At 47.5% G+C, this 16,275-nt stretch overlaps 1 protein-coding gene across 1 annotated transcript in view; it reads left to right on the top strand.

Annotated features, from left to right (window-relative positions):
• Window positions 1–16,159, top strand: part of GLG1 (golgi glycoprotein 1) — a 54,437-nt gene extending 38,278 nt beyond the window's left edge. The window contains exons 11-26 of the mRNA XM_072346132.1: window positions 417–570; window positions 1,871–2,008; window positions 2,766–2,852; window positions 3,734–3,796; window positions 4,436–4,549; window positions 4,950–5,038; window positions 6,096–6,213; window positions 7,051–7,143; window positions 7,696–7,833; window positions 8,591–8,714; window positions 9,051–9,193; window positions 9,414–9,515; window positions 9,947–10,054; window positions 10,432–10,552; window positions 11,676–11,782; window positions 12,052–16,159. Coding sequence (XP_072202233.1) covers window positions 417–570; window positions 1,871–2,008; window positions 2,766–2,852; window positions 3,734–3,796; window positions 4,436–4,549; window positions 4,950–5,038; window positions 6,096–6,213; window positions 7,051–7,143; window positions 7,696–7,833; window positions 8,591–8,714; window positions 9,051–9,193; window positions 9,414–9,515; window positions 9,947–10,054; window positions 10,432–10,552; window positions 11,676–11,782; window positions 12,052–12,219 — 1,867 coding nt within the window. The 3' untranslated portion in view covers window positions 12,220–16,159. The remainder of the gene's footprint in view (window positions 1–416; window positions 571–1,870; window positions 2,009–2,765; window positions 2,853–3,733; window positions 3,797–4,435; window positions 4,550–4,949; window positions 5,039–6,095; window positions 6,214–7,050; window positions 7,144–7,695; window positions 7,834–8,590; window positions 8,715–9,050; window positions 9,194–9,413; window positions 9,516–9,946; window positions 10,055–10,431; window positions 10,553–11,675; window positions 11,783–12,051) is intronic.
• The last annotated feature ends 116 nt before the right edge of the window (window positions 16,160–16,275 follow it).

Here is a 16,275-nt window from a genome sequence, read left to right as displayed (position 1 = left end):
GGCCGTGCCTGTGGCAGCAGGTTGGAACTTGGTGATCCTTGGGGTCCCTTTCAACACAGCCATTCTGTGATTCAGTATGAAACATGTGTAAGACAGAGTCTGTACCTGCTTTTGTGCTGCTGTAGCACATGGAGGACACAACAAGGCAGTTGTGTCTTTGGCTGGCGTGCTGTAGGAGAGAATGGGAGGCGCTTCAAGGAGCACTGAGGGTTTGATCTGTAATTAAAGGTCTTTCTGCAGGATTAGGGAATTGATTCTAAGCGCGGTGACAGGCGTTCTGCCATTCAGACAGCAAAGTGCCAGCGTTTGAAACTTGTAATGGGATTTTTTTCCCCTCAAAAGCATTTCAGAATGCAGCACCACAGGTCTGAGTGTGGAGGAAATAGCAACGTGAGAAATGCTTTCTCTGTCTGCAGGTTGGATGTGGTCCTGTACAGGAAGTGCCAGGGCGATGCCTCCCGCCTCTGCCATACCCACGGCTGGAATGAGACCAGCGAGCTGATGCCCCCGGGGGCTGTGTTCTCCTGCCTGTACCGCCATGCCTACCGCACAGAGGAGCAAGGGCGGAGGGTGAGTGCTGGAGTGCTGCTTACTGTTGTTCCGTTCTGTGATGTGCTGCAAGAGATCCGTGCTGGGAGCATTTACCTTAGGTGTTGTGCTAGGTGAGATGTCCAGCTCCTTGAGCATGCCCTGCAGGGCTGCATTGCTGTTCTATGACAGAATAACCATATTGAGGTGTGACAATTGCCCACTGTGCTGACAGCTCCTTGTGTGCATCCATGCAGATGCAGGGCAAAGTCCTCCTTCTGCTCTTTGCAAAGTGTAATGTGATTCCTTAGCATAACTACAGAATTGCTTTCATGCTGAAGGGCTTTCTGAGCCTCGCTGTCTTAGGCTGTTTCTAATTGGATTTTGAATTGAACGCAGCTTCAGATTATAGTCTCTTAAATTCTTCCTATTGGTGTAAAACATGCTTTTGGTTCTTTGGAGCGTGCTCTGCTGGTCAACGTGCTTATGTTGCCTTTAGAGAAGGCGGTAGGGATTTGACTTGCTGCCCTGCAGTCTGAAGATCCGCCACAATCACATCTGTTGAGTTCAGAGGCGCTCTCTTCAATTTTGCTGCCCTCTTGTGCCTCTGTCGAGGTGTTCCTTCCATGTCAGCTGGGTACTCGCATCCCATTCTTCTGCTGCTGCGCTGTACGCAGCCCCCCTGAGCTGGTGGGATTACACAGCGGGTTGGCTATAGGATGCAGTTGGATGTACAAGGTCTGTTGTGGCAGAGGTCAGCTATTGGTGTCATCTATCTCTTACGAATATCTTTTTTAGTGCCATTGCTTACTGTGCTGAGTGGAGACTTTCTAATTCCATTTTTATATTAGAGCTGGCCAAAAAAAAAATCAATAGCTGCTCTGGCACTAATATCAAAGAGAGAGAAGGCTTTTAACTGTTTATTTATTCATTAGAAGATGGGCCAGGGGAACAGCTGTCATTTTGAAAGTTAATGTTTAAATGCAGACTTAGCAGAGGTTGCATCTCTACGTTTTTGCAGCGCTGGGTAGGGACACGCTGGGAGTGAAGCGCATGAAGTTTTAAGCTTCAAACAGTGCACTGTTGTGCCAAGCACTGTTACTAATCCCCCTTGGTTTCCTACACTTGGTCTCTTCCTCAGTCTCATGAATGTCAGCTCTGCTGAGCTGCAGTGGGCACTGCTGGAAAGAATTTGTAGTTGGGTTGTGTTGCCTTGTTCTGGGCTTCTGGTTTTGGGTTTGAGCCATTCTTTCTTTTCGGCGGGATTGGAATGAAGGGAGTGATGCAACACATAGTCCAGAGGGCCAACATGTGTGCTAAGTGCTCTTTGCCCACTTTGCAGCTATCAAGGGAGTGCAGAGCGGAGGTGCAGCGAATCCTCCACCAGCGTGCCATGGATGTGAAGCTGGACCCGGCCCTGCAGGACAAGTGCATGATCGACCTGGGGAAGTGGTGCAGTGAGAAAACAGAGACGGGGCAGGTACTGTGCACAGAGCAACCGCTGCTCTCTTTGCAAAGCTGGAAGGGTGGGAAGGGCGCAAGAGGGGGGAAATGCAGGAACTTTGTGTGGCTGGTAATGTCTTTAGAGCCAAGGGTATATGAAATATACATGCAGTTTGAAATGGAATCTACCCTGGACTGGGGCTGAGTCCTATGAAGAAGCTTTGCACCAGCAGTATGACTTCAGTAGGTTTAAACGTGAGGGGAACAAGATGAGGAAAGGGGATAGTTAACAAGAAGAACTTTATAGAAGCAACCCCACCCTGACTCTTATTTGTAATATTCTGTTACAAGCTTGACATTTCCCACATAGACTTTATCCTATTCCCATCTGGCAAATACTGACATACTTCCTGTGTTTATACTGAGCACAGCTAACATCTGCTGCTCTTTAACAAAGTTTCAACAAATACTTTCATGTTAAATTGTTCTGCCCTCATGGCTGGAGGGCAGGAGCCATTCAGCAGCAGATGCCCTAGAGCACAGGCCTTTGTCTTTCTGCCACAGATGGGTAATTAACCCCTCAATGAGGTTATCCTAAGGGCACTTGAAATGTGATATTCCAGAAGTGAAAGTGCATCACACAGCTTTTGAGAACAAGCAAAACCAACTCAAAAGGCATTAAAGGAGCTTCATGGCTACCCCAAGGAGGGCAGCTTCCTGTGTGTTGCAGTATCTCAGGCCTGGATTGTGATCTTGGATACTGAGACCTTATGTTGAAATACCTATTTTGATAGGAACTGGAATGTCTTCAGGACCATCTTGATGACTTGGTGTCTGATTGCAGAGACATAGTGGGAAACCTGACTGAGCTGGAGTCTGAGGTGAGCAGTTCCCAGCCAGGGATGAAGGGAAGAGCAGTGGGGTTAAATGTGCCATTTTGACAGTACTTAAAAAATAAAAGGGTGGCTGCAGGAGTGCAGAAGTCTGGGGCTGAGCATAGACAAACACTGCTCTCCTTTTTACCCCGTATGTTGTTGGTTTTCACGGGGAGCCCTTGAGGAACAGAACTGAGCAAGAGGTAATGGCTGCAAGCAGGAGAAATACCATTAGCAGCCCAAAAGGGCTTATGGTAAAGAGGCTTTGTATAGGTAGCTCACCTTTAGTACAAGTCAAAATATGTTCAGGGACTTTGGTTTTTTGTTTTGCTTGCAAGTGATTTTGAGTACCATATTGCAGCTTCCCTCTGGGCCCCACATATTTGCAAGCAATAACTGCCACAGAGCACATCCAGTTTTCCATTGATAGCAGCAGCTCTGCTTATTTCATGAAGCTGCATGTTTGAATATCTTGCCCCAAACTGCTTCCTGTACCTCTTAGTCAAAGTTAAGCCCCAGGGTATGCAGGGTATGCCTCCTTCCAGTGGTTACAAAATGGTTTGCTCAGAACTAGCATTAGTCTTTAATTCCTGCCTAAGTGTAGGATGCTTTCTAGTACTGGAGTTTCCAATTTGGAGGAAGCAGGCTGGATTATCCAAGCAGTGAGTTGTTACGTGTGGAAGCCAGGCTGTTCTCTTAAGCTGGAAGGCTTGTCTTGCATCTACTGCATGGTTGGGACCGTAGGCCTTCCCATAGTGAGGCTGTCTGGACTGCATCTGAACAAAGCCTTCTCAATTGTTCCAAGTTGAACCCATAGCAGTTTTTCTCAGAGCTGTTTTTTCCTGGGCTATATGCTGTGAAAGTGAAACGTGGTGTGTTTTCTGCAGGACATTCAAATCGAAGCCTTGCTGATGAGAGCGTGCGAGCCCATTATCCAGACCTTCTGCCACGTGAGTACTCAGTACCAGCATCCTTGGGAAGGAGCGCTGTGGGAAAGGTTAGATCTTTAGGTATTCTTGCTGTGCTTTCTGCATTTCAAAGGGAAAAGCAGAAATAAGCAGTTGCAGAAGTGCTCAGTGGGAAAAAAAACCATCGACCCTCCAACAAGGCTTTGTAGCTCCGTGTAGTGCTTTTGCTGTAGCACAGAAGCTGGAGTTTGAAGATATTGCCGTGTAATTGGGAGTTACTTTTCACAATTGCTTGGAAATTAAACTTTCTTCTTCCCTCCTGCCTCAAGCAGTGAGCTGAGCCATTCCTCTGCGTGCAGCTGCTCGCCATGCTGAAATAGCTTCCTCCATTGCTCTAGGACTGAGTAATTAACGAGCAGTGAGAGCACCTGGCTTAGTAACTCATGTGATCATTGCAGCTCTGCATTATGAGAATTCAGAGCGTGCGTATGTCTGGGATGTTTCTTCTCTGAGCTGTATCTCTTAACGCTCACATGGTCGGTGTGTGGGGAGAATGTGCTCACAAAAGGGATGTGTGAACCCCCTTGCTCTCAGTTACTTCTGTGTGCACTGGGCTAAAAGAGCATGAAAACCCCGTCTTGTAAGGGTAGCTCATTTCTAAGCCTTTTGTCTGTCCTGCAGGAGGTTGCAGATAACCAGATTGATTCTGGGGACCTGATGGAGTGTTTGATACAGAACAAACACCAGAAGGAAATGAATGAAAAATGTGCAATCGGAGTTACTCACTTCCAGCTGGTAAGCAGTGCTTTTCTATGCTATCGGTGGAAACTGGTTGCATTTGAGGGCGTTGGCAGGAATGAGCTAATTAGGAAACCCTTTCCTTTTTTTGAGATTGCTTTCCAACAATACTGAGGTTTGCCTTTGTGAATTCAGGTTGTGCTTGTGTGCCTGGGCATAGGCGGTCACTTCTGGAATGGTTTCTTCTCCAGACCTCCCCCCCCTGGCATGTGGGGGTGGGGTGGGAGGGGAGGTCCTTGTTTCTTCAGTGGGTTTCTTCAGCATCCCTGTGACATCCATGAGAATAAGTTGTGTCCAGAAGTGTTTGCTAATTGCTTCACTTGAGTGTTCTTTCAGGCGACGTGCACAATTGTTCTCCAGGTGACCAACATCTCTCAATTCTTTTCGTTCCTTGCAGGTTCAAATGAAAGACTTCAGGTTCTCCTACAAGTTCAAAATGGCTTGCAAGGAGGATGTGCTGAAACTTTGCCCCAACATCAAAAAAAAGTACGTAGCGCCGCAGCAGGCAGCAGCTTAACTGTGTGGATGTGGCAGAAAGTTGTGTGCAAAGGTTTTTCAGGGCAGGACAGACAGCACAGGCTTCTTCTGAAGGCTGAACACTCTGTGTTGCTGCTGGTTTGTTCATTTCAGTGGGAAGCTTTTAGTATCATTCTCCAATGATGCAAGGCCTAAATTACACATAAAGTTAATCCTGTTAATGGGTGGCAAGACTTAAAACATAAACTTGCAGTTTATGATATAAATGTCCTTCTTTTGATATGAAAGTGCTGCTTGCAGTGCTGCGTAGATCATAGAATCATAGAATGGCCTGGGTTGAAAAGGCCCACAGTGCTCACCCAGTCCCAACTCCCTGCTGTGTGCAGGGTCACCAACCAGCAGCCCAGGCTGCCCAGAGCCACATCCAGCCTGGCCTTGAATGCCTGCAGGGATGGGGCATCCACAGCCTCCTTGGGCAACCTGTTCCAGTGCGTCACCACCCTCTGCATGAAAAACTTCCTCCTAATACCCAACCCAGACCTTCCCTGTCTCAGTTTCAAACCATTCCTCCTTGTCCTATCACTGCCCACCCTCATGTTCCCCCTTTTGTTTATACTCTCCCTTCAAGTGCTGGATGCCCACAATGAGGTCTCCCTGCAGCCTTCTCTTCTCCAAGCTAAACAAGCCCAGTTCCCTCAACCTTTCCTCGTAGTAGAGGTGCTCCAGCCCTCTGATCATCATATAGATAGATATATCTACCTTTGTGTATTTCTGAGGTTAATGGTTATAGTTTGGCTTTTCTGAGATGCTCAGTGACTTGAAGAGCACAGGTCTTGCTGGCCAGGAGCTTTGTTGGGATGTTCAGTATATTACTGTATCTGTTGGTCAGTCTGCCATTTAGATACCATCAGATTTCAGGGCTTTAATTGCGATCCCATTACTCCACACAGAGTCCCAATAGACTCTTCAGGATCCTGTTATATGTAGATCCTTGGGGTCCGTTTCTCAGTTGTGGCTGATCAAAGTGGAGAATATGTGGGTTAAAAACCTTTCTTCTTTTCTGCAGGGTGGACGTAGTGATCTGTCTGAGCACAACGGTGCGCAATGACACTCTGCAGGACGCCAAGGAGCACAGGGTATCTCTGAAGTGCCGCAAGCAGCTGCGTGTGGAGGAGCTAGAAATGGTAAACATGTGAAACTCGTGCCCTGCTTGCTTTTCTAGGAAGGCCTTTCAGTCCCAGCTTCCTGCTTTGCCCACCCTGGAGGAGGAAAAAAATGGAGCTCGTTTGTACAGTGTATCTCATTTATTGTTTCCTCTGTTCTTACAACACTGAGCTCAGTTGGCCTTGGCAGTGAAAAGTAACGACTGTCTGCCTCAGTGCCTTCACTGTAGGCTGGTGAAGGCTGGGAAAACTAAGTGGTCATTGGAATTCCAGTGTGAAGTGATGATGCTGAGTGTTCAGCAGCAGCATGCTGCACGTGTCTGCGTCCTTACAAGTCCTCTTGAAGCGAGTATGAGCTTCATTTTACAGACTGAGGGGAGGAGAACAGATGAGCTGCCTTGAATCCAGCTGCTCTAAGCTGCTGTGTGTATAACAAGGAGTAGCATGCAAAGCCACCTCTCAACCTTCTGCTGCAGTACTGACAGCAACAAGCTCTTTGTTCAGGCATTGCTAAAAGCAGGAAGCTCCATTTGCATCCTTTAGATCACCCAGCAGATGGATGGCTGTGGAGTGGTCCTCAGCTTTCACCTGAGCTTTTAGCTCAGCCCTTTGTGTCAACACCCTTCTATAGGAGGAACCCTATAGAACCCTATAGTTGTTTCTTTCCTCTAGCATTGTGTTTTAAACAAAAAAACCCACAGCCTCCATACAAAACTGAGTCAAAGCTGAGTTCCTATTGACGTTTCTTACCCTCAGGACCTCTTTAAATCAAAGCTGCTGACCTCCCTTTGTAAGCAGATGGCTCTGTTTAAACTGTTTAGTCCCAGTTAAAAGTTTGTTCTGTAATCTCTCCTGCAGACTGAGGATATCAGACTTGAACCAGAGCTCTACGAGGCTTGTAAAAGTGACATCAAGAATTACTGCCAAAACGTTCCCTATGGCAATGCTCAGGTAATGGGTCACCTGAATCATTTACTATTTCGTTTTTGCATTTCAGCTTCAGAAACTTTTTTGGTTTTAGATGATTTTTGCCTCTCCCTGCAGGTTTAGGTTTTCATTTTGATAGTACTGAAATCTTCTGTTGCTATTTTGGAGCATTATATTGTTTTCTGCCAGGTCCGAAGTGTTTAATGCTGAGTGAATGCATTGCTGTGAGCACGCGAAATTAGCACAATCACATTAATTTAAGGCTATTGGCTGCTGGTGACTGCAGATGCTGCTGAAGGTTTTGTAGGTGTGATCTGCAGGATGAGGTTTGGGGTTTTGGAGCAGGTCCAGGTCACCTTTGTTGCATTACATTTGTTTGTGAGAAAAGATGAGCTTGAAGCAAGTGGTGGAAATCAGCGCTGGTAACCATTTGTCTGATAAAATCTAGGCACCATAAACGTAATTGCACTGATGGGTGAAGATAGTGGGCCAGCGGGGGCACGTAGGTGGGTTGGAGCAGCATAAGGTAGAATGATGCCAAAAAGCACGCCTGTCCTGGTTGTAATTGTCTTGTAGATCATAGAATGCCTGAAAGAAATCAAGAAGCAGTTGAGTACCCGGTGCCACCAGAAGGTGTTCAAGCTGCAGGAGACTGAGATGATGGATCCAGAGCTGGACTATACGCTGATGAGAGTCTGCAAGCAGATGATCAAGGTGACGGGTGTTTGCTGACTCCAGGGGGTGAGGCCGGGATATGGAAGTGCCTTGAACCAGTTTTGAGCTCCCCACAGGCTTCTTAGAAAATGTCTGTGTTGTTTCAAAGTGTGACTGCTTTCATGCAGGTGATCAGATTCTCAGCTGGGAATCAGGTTTCTTCAGGGTTCTTCCCTTTTAACTTGCTCTGAATATCAGGTCAAAGCCTGCACACTGGTAGATTTGTCTTCAAGTGCCAGCAGAACAGAGGAGGAAGTCTGTGCTGAGGCTTCCCATAGGGCTCATACAGTCGCTCTCCTTGCTGTGTATTGCATTGTCTTTTAAGCAAGGTGGAGAAGCTGTGGTCACAGAGAGAAGCAGCATCTTCAGCTCGCTGTTGGTGCACATAGACTTTGATCAGCCTGATAAACAGGCAAAAATTGAGCAGAAACCTGCTTGCTTAAAACCAGAAATGCTGCCTTAAAGGCGTACCATCTTGCAAATAGATGCTGTCACTTGTGAAAGAAAATAAAAGCAGAAGTCTCTTAGTGCTACCAATGCGAGCTGCAGGCTGGAAACAAGTCAGTATACAGCCTGGTGCTCACCCCATAAGTGCAGGTATTTGTGCCCATGGGCAGCTGGGAGGCTGGCAGTGTTCTTAATAAGGGATGGTGGGAGTTCTCTATGCCTCTGAGCTGGGTGTGTGGTTATTTTCCTTCACAAATGTCCATGCTTTCATGTGTCTAGTGAAAAAACGTGCACTTATTTGTTTCCACAGCGTTTTTGTCCAGAAGCGGACTCAAAAAACATGTTGCAGTGTTTGAAACAAAACAAGAACAGTGAAGTGATGGATCCGAAGTGCAAGCAAATGATAACAAAACGCCAGATCACGCAGAACACAGGTATTCCTTCCTGAATAAAGACCTTAACTGTCTGCTTGAGCTGAATGATCTGTGTGGCTGAGCCAATACTGACCTGGTTTCTTACACAGCTGTCAGTGCACACACTTAACTTTCTTCTGCCAAGATCCTGAGGGCCAACACATGGGGCTGCTTTACTCCCAGAGCACCACTTACCTCGCTAGTTATAGTTGGTTAGTGGAAAACTCTTATACCCGTAATTAAATGCGTGGGGAAAAACAGTGTAAGTTGGGAAACATCTCTCAGATCTCTTGGAGTGTTACGGCCTGCAATGTGAGATGTGTGCTCTAATGGCGTGCTGTGATCTCTCCTGGTTAGATTACCGCCTAAATCCGGTGCTGAGGAAGGCCTGCAAAGCAGATATACCAAAATTCTGCCAGAATATTCTGAATAGAGCCAAGGATGATACGGAGTTGGAGGGACAAGTCATCTCCTGCTTGAAGCTCAAATATGCAGACCAGGTGAGCAGAGCTGAGGCCATGCTGGGCTGTGCTGAGCAGCTCTCACTGAACAACAAATTTATCTGCACTCAGTGTCTTAAGTACACGTAATAGATACACAGAAATGGGGGTTTATGCTCCTGCGCAGCAGGTAGGGAATACACGGGTTAAAATGCAAGGTGATGGATTAATGAGAATGAAGGTGATTGAAAGTGGGTTAATGACTTTCTCCGCTCAATAGCGTCTCTCTCCAGACTGCGAGGACCAAATTCGAGTGATAATCCAAGAATCAGCTCTTGATTATCGGCTGGATCCCCAGCTTCAGATGCACTGCTCTGAAGAGGTAGGAGAAGCAGCCCTGCACTTGCTTATTCAGGATCAAAACCACATTCATGTCTCATGATTTCCCTTCTCAATCAGTGCTTATGACTGTGAGAGAAATACCTCTTGCTTTTTTTTCCTTTTGGTCTTGTCAAGCTTAACTGAAATACAACCAGGTTTGAGCTTTCACTTTTAACAGCCTAAACAAGCCGCTCCTCAAGTGTTGCTTGTGTTTCTGTGCTACTTTCCTCCCTGCCTTCCTCCCAGTATAGCAACATGGACCTCTTGCTGTTGGGTTCTGAAGGTTACGCATTATCGAGTGCGTCACATTTGGCTCAGATTTCTGGGTGGGAGAGTAACTCGTGTTCTCTGGCTGTACCTTCTCATGAACTAATGTATCAAAGGCACAGTGATTGTCATTGCTGATTCCTTCAAATACTTTCTTTGCAATAGATTTCCAGCTTGTGTGCTGAAGAAGCAGCAGCTCAGGAGCAGACTGGGCAGGTGGAAGAATGCCTGAAAGTGAACCTGCTGAAAATAAAGACCGAAATGTGCAAGAAGGTAAAGGAGATGTGTTGGATGAGCTCTGGAAGGTATCTCATCCCTGCACTGGTTGGGGTTCTTAAGTACTGTTGTAGATTCCAACCCTTGCCCTGTTACAGCCAGCATGGAGCAAGTGTGTACTGACTTTGCATTTTAGACCAGTGGTGTTATTTCAGTGAAGGTAATAACTGTGCTTACCCTTGCAAAGCAGAATGTTCAGTCCAGCCTAAAACAGCATTTGTACCTTTGTCCAGTGACAGCGTTGTTTGGCATGATGCTGGGTTGTTGAAGGTGGTGCACCTTTCCGAAGCACGGAGCAGCAGGATCTGTGCTGTTTGCTTCTCTCCTATTTCTGTTGTTGTTTAAGGTGTGCTTGCAATTTCTTCCCACCCCAGGAAGTGCTCAACATGCTGAAGGAGAGCAAAGCAGATATCTTTGTGGACCCAGTGCTGCACACAGCCTGTGCCCTAGACATTAAACACCACTGTGCTGCTATTCCTCCAGGGAGAGGACGCCGTAAGTGCTTGTGCTTTCCTCATGCAACCTCTGAGTCCTGATGGCCTTAAGCTGTGTTTTCAAACCAGCATTATCTTAAGTACCAGATATTTCTGCTCTTTTACTGTGGGTAATGGGCTGGAACTGCTGCAAAGGTGGTCGGTGCTGCTGGATAAGGGGTGTATCAAGGAGTGTTCAGTCCTTCCTTCCTGATGTCATATCCTTGCAGCCTATCTGCCATTTTTAAACAGAGTACATTACGTTCTGTTGTTAATCACAGAATGGCCTGGGTTGAAAAGGCCCACAGTGCTCATCCAGTCCCAACCCCCTGCTGTGTGCAGGGTCACCAACCAGCAGCCCAGGCTGCCCAGAGCCACATCCAGCCTGGCCTTGAATGCCTGCAGGGATGGGGCATCCACAGCCTCCTTGGGCAACCTGTTCAGTGCGTCACCACCCTCTGGGTGAAAAACTTCCTCCTAATACTCAACCAAAACCTCCCCTGGCTCAATTTAAAACCATTTCCCCTTGTCCTGTCACTGCCCACCCTCATGAGCAGCTGTTCCCCCTCCTGTTTATATGCTCCCTTAAATATTAGAAGGCCACAGTGAGGCCTCCCTGGAGCCCAATTCATGTGATTACAAACAAAGCATGATGCCTGGCCCGTAGCCCTTCTGTGAAATCCCTGCTCAGGTAAATCCTGTTCAGAATGTGTGAGTGGACTCAATTTTGCAGTGATATGTATCTTCACTGTCTATCAGCTTTGTGCGGCTCTCCAGCTTATGGCTGTGCTATAGTAGGCTGTACCAAAAGCTTCCCTGGAACTAAGCTGCTTCTCTTACAGAAGCAAATCACTTTAGTTTCACGAGATTTACTCTCAGCCAATCCCTCTGATCCTCCTTTGTTCCTGTCAGTATTTGCCCATGGTTGGCTTTTTGCTTCGGTCCGTTTGACAGGTAAAATTAATTCCCTTCAAAGGGAGGACAGGGTTTTGTCTGCAGTTCAGCAGCCTGGCTGGTCTGTTTAGAAAGCTGAGCAACCATCAGCCTTACATGGAACTGAAATACCCCTTTTCCAGCAGCCTTTCCCCAGCACACTGTTGAAGGCACTGTTTTTATTTTGTAACACCGTCTTCTATCCGTCACAGAAATGTCGTGCTTAATGGAAGCCTTGGAAGACAAGCGTGTGAGGCTGCAGCCTGAGTGCAAGAAACGCCTTAATGATCGTATTGAAATGTGGAGCTATGCTGCAAAGGTGAATATGGTACAGATTTAAGGACCTCGCTTGTTTGTTTTTGCATTGGATCTTTCTGTTGCAGGGTGTTCTACTGAAAGCCTGAGCTGTAGGAACGTTCTTGTCTTGCTACAATGTTCAGTATTTTGAGGTTTTAGATGAGGAAGAAATTGAAATGGGATTTTCTATTTAACTTGTAGTGGTTGCAACGGATGCCAGCCCTTACAAAATAAGCAGGCTGAATCGCATGGAAAGCACGGCTTGGCTCATTGATTCCCTTTCTCCCCTAGGTTGCCCCAGCGGAAGGCTTCTCTGACCTTGCCATGCAAGTTATGACCTCTCCGTCCAAGAACTACATACTGTCTGTGATCACGGTTGGCATCTGTGTACTCTTCCTGATCGGCCTGATGTGTGGACGCATCACCAAGCGGGTGACAAGAGAGCTCAAGGACAGGTAGAGCCTGGATTGCCTGCTGGAGAAATGCCTGCCCAGTGCCCAGTTTTGTACAGCCCTCCTCTGTATAGTCTACCCAACCCCTCTTGTGAGAGAGGAGAATAAAAAGAAAAAAAAAAAAAGAGTTAGAACAGCAGCAGGTGTTGGCTCAGTTTTCCCATCCTGGATCTCATCCACAGCATCTTCATCCTATGAAAGTTTATGTGCAACATTGGCAGCCCAGCCGGCAGCTTTTGTTATCCCTTTGTTAGCAGACTCTCGTTTACCTGCCTGTAGACAAGTCTCTGTTGTACTGTTGGAACTGCCTTCACTCTCCAAATCAGACTGATACGACCTGCAGCTCAAGCAGTTTTTAAGTAAATTTTTAAAGGAAGACATATATCTGCATACCAACTCTATGATTTAGGTAACGGTTCGTACTGAAATATAGTCCTCCCGTGTGGCTGGGTGAAATGGAGGCAGGAAGGTAAAGGGTAAATTGCATCTCACACCACAGTTGGCCTTGTTTTGGACATCTTGCTCATCTGTAAAGCATCTTCTGAGCACAGTCTGGGACAACCTATGGATGCCGGCACCGGTGTCCTCTGCTAGTGAATATCCTGCTTTTGTTACTGTGGATTGTTTTGGCTGAAAAGATGCCCTCCCTTTCTTCTTCTGCCGCTCAAGATAGAATCAAGTACCCACCAGGATTAAGTACTCGTGTGAGCTGTACAACTTCAGTAGATTGAAGACACGGCGTGGACACGAGGCTGTAGAGCCTGTCCATAGTGTGCAGTGCTGCTGTCAGCGGGCAGGAGGTGCCCGGATCGATTCCTTGGTCAGCGTTTTTATTAGCGATGATGCAGTGGCATTTTAACACTCCTTTTCTTTCACGTTACTGCTGCTAAGCTGTTACCCTTCCCAGTCAACTTCCTACAGGTGGTATCTGACACCCTGGTAGTGTGGTGCTTTGTCAGCGATGCAGGATGCTACCGAACACTTGATCTGGCTGCTCTGTCAGCTGCATGTGGGCTAGCACAAAGATGGCCTCCATCTTTGGAATTGTAGCACTGTTTTTAGCTTTGTCACGGCTGCAGTCAGTGCGGATGGCAGCTGGTCTCTGGGATGCAGGGTGAGGGTGCTGGTCTTGAAAGCCTGGTAGGAGGGGAGGGGAAGAGGACTGGTATTGCATGGAAGGCAGAATGTCAGTGTGTGCGCATCGGTGCTCTGGAAGAAGGTGTTCTGGAAAAGCTGTGGCCATCCTCTTTGTTCTGTGAGTGCTGGAAGGAGAAGTGGGAAGCCACATGCTGCGGTCAGAACCTGAGCTGATAGGGTTCCCCAGCACTCTTCACCTGGAAGTGACTGCACGAGAGCCAGCGTAGTGTGTGCAGTAGGGTGTGCTTTGTCAGCCTCCTTGATGTGCTCTCCTGCCTGTGCTGCAGTAAAAATCATGTGCCTGACCCTGTCTAGCTTAGGCTGATGCTGAAACCATGATGTTATTTTCCCTCTTAGCACGCTGCTAGGTAAGATCTGACGTTCCCAGTTCTCTGCGTTATTCTCTGTGATAATGAGGGAGACGGCTTTGAGACATCCTGGAACACGGAGCAGCAGACTCCCACGATGCTGCATGTACAGAAAGGCAGATGCAAAATACTGCAATGGCTTTTGCTGCCTCTGTGAAGTGCTAGAAAGCTGTACCACGTGAAGCTTCTTGCAAATGTTCCTTCATCCCGCTCTGAGGATGGACAGCAAGTGGTTGGCAATGCAGGTGATCCTTGCTCTTGCTGGCAAGCCCTTCTGTCTCTGAGTATTCTGAACGCAAGGCTGGGTGGTAAAGGAAGTGTCTGAGCAATGAGGATTCAATGGAGAACTGGTGTGTGCTGGTACTGGTGAGGCTGTTAGGTAGAACAGAAACCAAACCTGCGTTTCTTCCCCTCTTTTCCCCAGTGCTGATGGATCTAGAATAGTCCTCTGTAAACATGAACTGGAACAGAGAAGGAATGCTCTGTCACATCTCTTGGGGCAGCACGGGTGTATGACGCCTCAGATGTTAATTTGGCAATTATAGATAGTTTGGTGTGACAGTTTGGGAGCTACCATTACTGCGGCAGAGGTGGGAGAGAAGGGGCATCCTGTGCAGCCTTGCCTGCGTGGCACAAGCCCTGCTTCTCCAACATCTCTCAGGCATAAGGAAATGCTGCTGGGGCTTCTTTAACCTCTTGTGACTTCTGAAAAGGCATTTTGTAACCTGGTTAGATTGAAAAGCCGAATGAAAGTGGTTTGTTGTCTAGAAGTAGCATCTTCCACTGAATTCCAAACGGACGGTGTTGCGGTGAAAGTTGTAGGTTTGTAGCTATAGCTCTGAATGTAAACCATGTTCCACTGTGAAGGTCACTTCTGTACGTTCTGGGTTGGGTTTTGTTGTTGCTTTGTGATGTGGAGAGGGCTGATGCAGGGGATGATCCGAGCTTCCTGCATCCTCACTGCCTTTGGAGATGGCGCGCTGATAGATTCCGATGTGACACTGAGAATCATGAGAGCCCACAGTGCTGGGGGCAGAGGCAGATACCGACTGCAGCTCTGCGTGTTGCCTTCCCACGTTCTTTGTCACTGTACGTTTGTAAAGGTGTGATGCTGGGCAGAGGGTTCAGGCCTTTGTATCAGTGAGCATCACACTCGTGTTTTAAAATCAGACTTCCTGACGTTGCTGATGACCAGTTGTGCTTATTTTTTCCTTTACTAGACGTGTACCCAGCCCCAACCTTGAGATGCTCTCCTCCTCCTTGTCTATACCTAAAAGAGTTCAAAAGCACAGAAAGCCCTGAAAGCACTCTGCCAAAAATAACCTGCTTTGCCCTGTTGCCAGCACCAACACCCTGCCCGCAGGCTTTTCCATTGCAGGATAAATGATGGTAAGGACCTCTGCTGCTGCCTTGAAATCAAGGAAGCCTGTTGTGATTTGGTGGGAAGTGCTGGTACTGTCATCAGCCCAAATAGTGTCACTGGGGAAGGCTGCGTTCTGCAGGATGCTGGGGGAGCCTTTGTCCTCATTGCAAAACCACGTATAGAGCCTGCTCTTATGTGGGGATGCTCCTGCTGCTAGGAAGGTTACAGGCAGGAGATGGGACTGGTAGCGAGCAAGGCGTGCAGCTCTTTGTAGTTAGCAGGTTGTGTCTCCTGATGGCGTGTTGGGAGGACGTGGGCAGCTCCAGCTATGCCTCTTAGCATTCGTTCTTGCTGACCTTAAGAAATAACCTTATTTATTGCTCGCCTAGTGGGTCTAACCAAGTCCTTTTGCTGAGTTCCAGCATAGCTTCCTCCTGTCCTTCAGGCTGTTGCATGACTAGCGTGGCTATGGCCGGTGTTTCTGGTGCTTGCAGTGATGCCTGGCTGGATCTGCCTCACCGGAGAGAGCCGGGGAAGCCCGAACAAAAGAACCCACGGGGGGCAGCGATAGAGGGGAGATGGGATGGGGCAAGCCCTTCAGTCTCTAAGCACAGAAGGGTATCAAGGGGGAGGAGAAGGGCAGAAAGGCAGAGCTGCCTTGTGTCTGGTTGTGGAGGAGGATTGTGCTCCAGGAGGGACTGTGGCTTCAATTCAAACACAACTCAGCGTTTCATTGGCAAAGAGGGGTGTTCCCCCCCACCCCCAGCAGCGTGACACAGACCCGGCTCCTCATTGTGCAGCGAAGGCTGGTTGAACTTAACGCTTCTTTTTTTTGTTTTCAATGTGACATTAACGAGACTTTGTTGTTTTTTTTTTTCTCTTTCTCTTTGTAAATTGTTTTTTTTTTCCTTTCCGTGTATAAAATCCTGCCCGTTCCTCGTTTGTTTGGGTTTATTTTTTACATGTTCATGCTGTGTAATTTTGAGATGTTACTGAGATTCTGAACATAATGTGCATTTTTTTTTTTTTCTGTACAGATGAAATGGGAGAATTTAATAAAAAGAGTCTGCAGGTTTTTACTTGTTGTGTTCACATTTATTTTTGATTCTTGCCTCCCAGCCGCCCCGTCGATGCTCTCACTCCCCCACGGACGCGTCCCCTTTAAGGGAATCCCCATGTGGGCGTGGCTAACGCT

The sequence above is a fragment of the Excalfactoria chinensis genome, chromosome 11 (genome assembly GCF_039878825.1).
Source record: "Excalfactoria chinensis isolate bCotChi1 chromosome 11, bCotChi1.hap2, whole genome shotgun sequence".
Classification (NCBI taxonomy): Eukaryota; Metazoa; Chordata; class Aves; order Galliformes; family Phasianidae; genus Excalfactoria; species Excalfactoria chinensis.
Note: the sequence above shows the minus strand (reverse complement) of the source record. Positions and strands in the feature narration are given on the sequence as shown.